This window comes from Amphiura filiformis, chromosome 5 (genome assembly GCF_039555335.1).
Source record: "Amphiura filiformis chromosome 5, Afil_fr2py, whole genome shotgun sequence".
Classification (NCBI taxonomy): domain Eukaryota; kingdom Metazoa; phylum Echinodermata; class Ophiuroidea; order Amphilepidida; family Amphiuridae; genus Amphiura; species Amphiura filiformis.
In genome coordinates, this window is record NC_092632.1 from 46,215,342 (window position 1) to 46,224,360 (window position 9,019).

General features: G+C 38.0%; 1 protein-coding gene across 1 annotated transcript; it reads left to right on the forward strand.

Moving 5' to 3' along the window:
* The first annotated feature begins 272 nt into the window (after window positions 1–272).
* LOC140153237 (uncharacterized) lies at window positions 273–8,260 on the forward strand. The gene is made up of 5 exons (XM_072175927.1): window positions 273–570; window positions 4,158–4,235; window positions 4,335–4,419; window positions 5,872–6,039; window positions 7,213–8,260. Exons 1-5 carry the CDS (start codon window positions 418–420, stop codon window positions 7,692–7,694), a joined length of 966 nt encoding a protein of 321 aa, XP_072032028.1. The 5' UTR covers window positions 273–417; the 3' UTR covers window positions 7,695–8,260.
* The last annotated feature ends 759 nt before the right edge of the window (window positions 8,261–9,019 follow it).

Here is a 9,019-nt window from a genome sequence, read left to right on the forward strand (position 1 = left end):
AGCAAATTATTTTTTTACACAACATACTCTTTTGCCTCCTGCTGTTCAGAGGATTTGTTGAAATACCGGCAACCAACAAAATCTTTCTGTGTCCAGCTCATGACGTATAAGCTTGTAAGTTATAATGATTACATTATTGGTTTGACCCATTTATATTACAGGAGGATTGAAAGAAAGGAAAAGAATAAACAACGAGGTTGCATCAATCCAATGATCCCAATTACCGTATACGGGAAGGAAACATATTGAGGCCAAAATGACCCATATATCCTTTTACTGATAGCTGAAGTTGAATATGTTCAAGGATAAACGTGTAGACGTGTAAACAGTGCGAATCTACATAAGCTAGTAACTGGTCTGTCTGCGCGAAAAACAGTCTTCATATCAGTGGAGAGTGTTGTAACACAGTTGAAAAAAATGAAGGCCCGTTTACACCAAATAAGCTACACCATGATGGTGATGTTGTGTGTGTTACCATGGATTATCATCTCATCAGAGGCAAGGATTGCGGAAAGTACTGCCAAGTCTGAAGCTGGTCGTCAACGGATGATACTACAGAGCAAGCAGAATGTATGTATACATAGTTAAGACAGGGTGGTGGCAGCCAAAAATAAAGCCCTCACCTGTCATGAATTTAAAACCTGATCATCTTATAGGTTTAGTTTTCATACGTGGACCACAGGAACCTCAGCGCACACCGACATCGCCCGGTTAATAATTACATTATACAGCAGAGACACTGAAATGAATACCGGGGATCGATACACGTGAATGTGCTAAGCACGATTTGATATTCAGACGATAAATCTTTGGATACCGGGGTAGAAAATGATGAATATCTCCCGTAATTTATTTAGTCTAAAGAAGCCAGATTTTGTTCCTTGCACTTGAATATATGTGTTGAACGGATATGATAGTCGTTAGCTTGCGTCTTGAACTTAAAAACCTTACAAAAATTCTGATTTTATATGTGCCGAACTATAGCGCAGCGTAGGCTAGATCCACTCACACTCACTCGTGGCCAAAGCAGATGAACATTGACCTCATCATGGCGTATACATGCTCACTCACACACACACACACACACACACACCCCCACCCACAGAGGTCGATTACCTGGATATTGTCAGTAGCCTTAGTCGGATGTCCCTCGGCTCATTATGCGTCTCAAAGGTCGGAACAAAATGGCCATGCGTGGCTGTGGATTCAACCTACCATGGCGATTTCTGCCATGAAGATATCGGGGCGATGCCACTCTGCAGCGTTGAGCATGTTAAGCGTTATTTTCGTGAGCATTACTTTAATTGCCAGAATGATGTACGGACTAATAGTACTTCGAAAGTCCACTACGTTTAATTCTATGAAAATTAACAAATAATTATTGTTTTTATTGTCCTCTTAGTACAATAAATTTGTTATTATCTACATCCAAGCAAGTCGTAGTTTGAAATTAAGTGGAAAATGAAACAAAGTCTTTATTCCCCAACAATGGCTTCCATTACCATAAAGGTTACATAATAAGTGCTTCCTATAGATGACTTTACATTTAGTACGCCTTTTGCTGGTCTGAGATTTAAAAAGAGCGGTAGTTGCTTCATTCAATATTCCCCAATATGCAAATGAGATAACTCTAACCTTTACCCTTAACCCTAACATTAACCCTAACCCCAACCTTTAACCCTAACCTTATTTGCACATTGGGGATATTATATGAAGCATCTACCAAACTAACAGCAAGGCAAAAGCCTCTATAATATATACATGGATGAAGTTATTTTTTTTACATTAACCATTATAAAAACTGGAAAAGCAAATAATAATAATAATAATATAAATTATCACAAAATTCAAACAACACAGGTTTTACAAGGTACAGGGTGTCCCAGAATGATTTGTACCGTGTTTGCAAAAATAACTAAAAATAGAAGACGGGCAGTGTATCTATTTTTGATACATGCATTATAATGCTGGACATGTCTCCTACTTATTCTGTGAATTTCAGCACGCTACCTTTATTTGTTTTGGCGTGGCATGCAATAATGTAAAATCAATGAAAACTGCTTTTCATTTTCAGCGCAAACGACTCGCATACCCTTGAAAATGGCACGATACGATTAAATAAAGAACGTGGGATGTTTGGCACAGCATTTCGACGACAACTACTGTTGGGGTTGGGCCTTAAAGCTTGCCAGACAGCTGCAATCTTCGCTCTAGTTCTTGCAGTCTTACGAGCACCTGAAGCTTCACTCTGCCGATTCCTGACAGTTCTGTGCTCGTCAAACTTCTTTACGTTATACACTATCGCTCCTTTGACTGGAACGCGTGCTCGCGGAAATCGTCTAATGAATCTTCGTTGCGTCTCAACATAGCTGCCGGTTTGCCAGTAAGTTTTTGAAAGGAATCTACGCTGCTGCACAATAAATTGAGGAGCCATCTTTTCTGTACCACAACCAGTTCGACCTCTGCAAGCATTTCAAATTACATGGACCTCACACCACAATAACTAAAACTACCGCCAAAGAGAGAATGGGATTAGGCCGCAAATCCTTAATTCCATGTAATGATTGCTTCGTAACGTCATAAATAATAGATAGATATCGGCTATTTAGTGGAAATATGAACAGGGCACAACTAAAATACCTGCATAACTTTTTTCCAAATAACTTTGTGCTGAACGGTTAGTAATGTTACATATTTTCAAAATAGGTTGCGTTGTCAAAACTTAGAATTCACCATTTTTACGCAATCTTCTATAACTTCTACTAAAAACGTCCAATTTTTAAAATCTAAAAAATCTGAGAAAGCTAAATATATGTAAAACTTAAAATGTAAAACAATATGAACATTTAACATGCCCTTCATACCTAAAAAATTCCATCTTTCCCGGTACAGATCATTCTGGGACACCCTGTATTTGGTCTCCTAAAGCACTATTGTATTATTTTTGCCTTGTGTGTGAAACAACGGAGGGCGTCCAGAATGTAAAATGTGACTCATCTATTCTTCTGTGCTTCTAATTGACCATGAACCGATGCGATAGTCAAGGTTGTACTTTATAAGTGGCCCATAGTTTTGGCAAAATTAAAAACAATTCGCTTCCATTTGAAATTTGAAATTTCTTTTTGTAATCATAAAATGTTTATACCAAAAATGACCTAGAAAAGAGGTCATTGTTATACCAGAGGCTCGAAAAAGAGGCTCATATTTGCGGGAAACGCCTGAAAGGTCATATGTAATGATCTACTGAGTACCCCCTCTGAGGTCGGAAGGGGGGGAGGATTCAAAAGGAATTGATTTGGCATAAATTACACTACACTTGTAACGACTCGAAATGACTCGACTCGGCACCTAGGTACTCGAGACTCGACTGGAATCTCAAATTCCAAATGACTCGGGCTTAGGTATATATAGCAAGTGAAATTCTTTTCGTCTGGGTGGGCAGTTCCATTGTAGTTGCCCAAGTGCTATTTAGCTACCTGCTCGGGTTCAATTTTTATGACTTGATTCGAGACTTCCAAATGTGTCGACTCGACTCCAGACATCAGATGACTTGGACTCGACGGTAATAATTATATTGAATACGCAGTATACCTAACTCTTTCTTTATTTACATGCATTGATCGAAGACCACTAAGGAAGAATTGTATTCAAAGTTGCCTGTGGAAACATTGCAGTTCAACATGAAGTTTATAAACATGCATGGATATTTAATGACTGGATGTGCAATGACTTGACTCGACCAGCTTCGACTGTATGCAATGACTTGACTCGACTGCACTTGATAGATTGAAATGACTCAATTGAACTCGACTTTCAGAACCAAAGATCTCCTACAATCTCGACTCTCGAGTCAACTCGACTCGAGTTTAGTGACGCAACTAAAAATCTGCTGGTTACGCTATGTTGGAAGAATGAAACAAAAGAGTCCATTTTGAAAGAGTTAAGCATAACACGTCTGGAAACAAACTTTGTAAAAACCTCCCCGTCTACTACCATGATTATGACGTGACCAAACCATTAGCCAAGTGTCTGCACCAATTCAACCGAAATACAGTGAATAATTTCCAATGTAAAAGCAACAAATTCTAATTGTTTTTACACACCATTACACACTGACATCTCATTTCCTTCAAATATGTGCTTTACTTATTATATAGGTAAGGAGGCCCAGGCAAGCCAATTCGCAGCAGTCCACTGCAACTGAGACATTAGCTCAGCAGGATCAGCAAACCGAAGGCAAGTGGAAATCTTACACATTTTCCATTGTTACCGATTGAGCGTACTTGACTGCTTCGAATGATATTATTAAAACTTTTATTGTTTTTACCTTTTCTGCTTCATGTGATATTGAAAGCCGATTATTGCGAGGACGCGATGGTCGGGACGGACGAGACGGAAGAGACGGAGAAGACGGACAAGGTTTGTTTGTTTATTTGTTTGTTATACTAAAGACGCTCTATTGATCACTTTTGGTGTATCCATTAAAACAATCAACAACAGGGTATTCATTTTGTAAATATATCTGTGGCGCCCAGACATGACACGCGAAATTGATTACTTCAGTGTATATGTGTACGTCTGCAAAAGGTGGAGTTTCATTGGTGATTGAACTCGCTTGGCATGCTTGGTAAGAGCCTGCCTATATTTTGGTTTTGATCGCCTTGTGGGAAAATTTGCAGCAATTTTGGTGAGATATTTAAGGGGAGGGAAGGCAGATTTGTGTCCAAACGAGTTGTCATTTGGTGATAAATAATTGCAAACGAGAATAGTAAAATGTTGGCATTCATACAGCATCTTTCACTTGTATCAAAGCGCTTCACATTTATTATTCCGCTCTCGTTAGAATATGTCAGCTGCAATACATGCTCATACCTTTGGGCGGCGCTCACTGGGCAATATTCATAATATTTCACTCCTGGGTAGAGAGAGGCAAGTAAGGTAAAGCGCCTTTTCCAAGTGCACAACACGATGGGACCACCGGGGCTCGAACTCGCAAACCTCCGATTGTGAGGCATAGCCCACACCGCTGCGCCACCGTTCCCCCAATTTGACGAACGAAAAAAGGGGGTTATTGTGTGACCAGGTGGGAGGGCGTGAGATTCATCCTGAAAAAGGGGTTTATTGATCTTATTGATAGACGTCGTGTCTGCTTTCATACGAGTGTCCCACGCAATATACCATGCACGCGTTTGTGTACGATCAGCGCTTACAATCTATTCTTTCAAAATCGGTAGCAGTTCCCCCAATCCATGACACGAGCTAGTTCAAATTTGGTAAACAATATTATATGTAAGGTTTGCTGAAGTAGGAGGACGCTTTCATTTTTCTTCTAGATTCTAATTTTAGACGATTGTAATGCACTTTAAAGAACTGAAATTAAAACACCCTGTGCAAACCAAGATGCTATAATTGTGACAAAAAGTTTTTAAATAAAATCGTATCCCGATATTTAATCTACCAATCAGACTCACTGATTAACACATTCATGATCTATGCGTTGGAAAGGAATAGCTAGTTTATTTCATTATACCTCATTAGTTCGGGCTAAAATTAAAAGGGAACATATCTGATATCTCATTTCATCATTTGTTAATTTGTCAGAAATGTTACAATATAGTTTTTAAAAAACTTTTTAAAGCATTTTTGTAGGCGACATTGCGCTTGATTACTATGAAATTGACACATCTTTAAAATAATCATAACGTACACAAAACAGACACGCGCAGGCATTATTATCATGATCATTATCATCATCATCATTGTCACCGTATTACTAACGAACTTGAGCCCTTGTATAAATAAATTAAATGTTAAACACAACAGGACGACTTACACCATTGTAATTTAAGTAACAATGATACTCATTTCCAGATGGCTTGCCGGGTGAAAAGGGTGAGGCTGGCAACCTGGGCCCACAAGGAGAGAAAGGTGATACCGGAAGTCCTGGGCTAAACGTACCAAATCCAGGGACAGTCGGGAGTACTTACGTCAGATGGGGACGACGTACATGTCCTACATCCGCTGATTTGATTTATGAAGGTAAATGGTTACAATATTTCATGAGTTGATTATGAATAAAAAGATATTAGAGTCAAAATATTTGTGGGCGTTAGACAAAGTTCGAGAGTTCAAGTCGAAAACGGAACTATATCAAGCCATTCGTTCAATTAAACAAATATATATATCAAAATGGTGAGTTAATTCATGGAAGTGATCGCCTCATACTTCCTCCGCAGATAACATTCTTCGATTGAAACTAAACTCTCCGTATAGTAGTGTAGCCAGCGGAGTGGAGGGGGGAGTGAGTTGGGGTAGGGCAAAAATGAAAGAGAAAAGTGCAAATGAAAGAGAAAATTGAGAAGGCAAAGGTAAAGAAGGGACAAGGAGCCTGTTTTCCACAAAAAATTCACCCCGATCATGGGCCAAAATAGTGTAACACACAAAGTTTTTGCGCGCTACGTGAGCACATTGTACCAATAAAGCCCTTTTCACCCCGATCATGGGCAAAAATAGTGTAAAATACAAAATGTTTTGCGCGCTACGACAACACATTGTCCGAATAAAGCCTCTTTTGGAAGCTCGAAGACTTCACACGTTCTGTATCTCTAAAACAAAACAGGTAAATGTATGCTGCCGGTTGCTAGGGCATTTTCCTATTGTGAAGGTGGTTTTTATTTTGAATGGCAAGCTCCTAGAATAGCCGTTACACGATATAAACACCTTCAATGTCGTTTACCTTTTTGTCATCTCTGGCTATAATTTCAACGAATTTCGCCAGTTGAGATCGATGATTTTGATAGAAAAACGTGCTTCTTTTCTGTGCGCAATACTTTATCGTTATGCAATTTCTCGAAAACCTAAATTTTTCAAGAAAAAGTAATTTCTGAGTTTTGTTTTCGCCACTGTTTCTGTGCCAAATTAAACAGGTTTTTGTACAAAACTTATTCGCATGCATCTCGGCCGTTGTGTGGCCGATTGTGATGATTTAAAGTCCAAGTTCAAGTTTTCGTTGTTGATAATCAAAATTTCAAGGAATTTCATCATAATTTGATTGCTTTTTATAACGCTTTATATTTTTTTTTATAGAAAAAGCTTCACAGATCTCACCTATTCAGTTGTTTCAAATGTTACTGTTTGATGATCTAAAGCTAAGCACTCAGATTGACCACTACTTGCTACAGGTTGACCTTTATTTATTTAACCTTCTTGCAGGTGTTGCCGCAGGTGGTGAATTTACACATGCAGGTGGAGGTTCTAATATGCTTTGCCTTCCATACGACCCAGAGTACCTTCAAGTACAACCAGGTGAACAAGGAAGGGCTGTCATTTATTCTGCCGAATACCAAATGGATGGATTTCCACCATTGAATCAATTTCATGATCAGGACATTCCGTGTGCGGTTTGCAGAGCTGCACGTCGTGGTACCATGCTCATGATTCCCGCAAAGATCACGTGCCCCACTGATTGGACGGAGGAGTACCAAGGCTACCTGTTTACAGCACATTATGGTCATGGTGGTGCAAAGGATTACGTGTGTATTGATGAGAATCCAGAAGCACGTTCTGACTCAAGCCCTGGCGATGAAAACGGTGCTTTGTTATATCCTGTTGAGGGCCGATGTGCCTCTGGACATCTTCCCTGTCGACCATACGTATCTGGCGATGAGCTATCCTGTGTGGTCTGCACTATTTGAAGTGCTGTTATACTGTGTGCATGAAATACCGAATTGTTAACAACGGGAAAATTGTCATTATAATGAATATTCATTTTATTTGGTCTCAACGAATATCAAATTGACGATAACAATAAACACTCATAAATTTATTGCAATGCGATTTTCGTATCCAATTGATTAAAGCCATAATGTACGATCTTATAATATTAAATTGGACAATTGTTATTAAACCTGATTTTTATCGTCAATTATTTCCTTAAATATAGCTTAAATCCAATTTATAATCACCTATAAGCTGTCATCATGCATGGCGTTCACATCTCGTGATGTCTTGTCTTTGCATTATAGCCTTGTCTTCTATGTCTGTTTTTGTTTTGCACTGTCTTTATTTCTTGTAAATTTAGTATTTATATTAATAAAAGCATTTAATAATTATAGATGACCATTTATGACGAGCATTGTTCTGTATGATTCACCCACTTTCAGATCAAATACTTTTCATTTTATTGTCTATGTATATATTTTGATTTGTCAGTAAAATAAAACTGAAATTGAAACTGATATTCCTTAGTATTTCTGTTATGTTAAACAGTAATGATACGATACAATATATTTTATTTTCCCATAATTCACATGAAATCACACAAGTATATATTTTTTTAAAACAAAGGCAATATCAAACAAACGAATTATGGAGGGGATGACCAGAAGGCCAGTAAGGCCAGAGGAAGTCACCCCCCTTAACAAAGAAATGTTACCATCAAAAGAAGTAAAAACAAAACAAAGCATAACAAACAAACGAGAAACACAATGCTCAAGAATTAATCATATTTTGAGATCAAGTCACGTTTATATATCTTACGGAAATGTTTCAATGAATTTGCCGTTTTTATTGAATTTGGCAATGAATTCCATAATATTGGACCAGCAGTACGAATGGCATGGTCAGTAAATGTTTTGTTGTTCTTCATTAAGTTGAATTTATCTGCGTTTCTCGTTTGGTAATTATGAATAATGGAACGTAGTGTAAAGAAGCCATCAAATACGCCCGGTAATTCATTATTACTGTACTTGTACATAAATACCCCCAATTCAAGTTTGTAGGTGTCTGCAAGAGTTAAAATATTGTATTTGGCAAATAAGGGAGCAGTGTGGCTTCTATAATGACTATTTGCTATTGTCCTCACAGCCCATTTCTGTAATTTCATAATTTTATCCAAGTATGTTTTACACGTATCACCCCAAATCAATATTCCGTAATTTAAATAAGGTAAAACAAGAGTACAATATAGAGAATACAGGATACGATCAGGTACATAAAATTTAAGTTTGTTCATAACTCC

Coding starts and splice junctions, on each gene's coding strand:
- LOC140153237 (XM_072175927.1), top strand. CDS start 418: ATGAAGGCCCGTTTACACCAAATAAGCTACACCATGATGGTGATGTTG. Junction 4,236..4,334: donor AGCAGGATCAGCAAACCGAA/GGCAAGTGGAAA, acceptor TTTACCTTTTCT/GCTTCATGTGATATTGAAAG. Junction 6,040..7,212: donor CGCTGATTTGATTTATGAAG/GTAAATGGTTAC, acceptor ACCTTCTTGCAG/GTGTTGCCGCAGGTGGTGAA.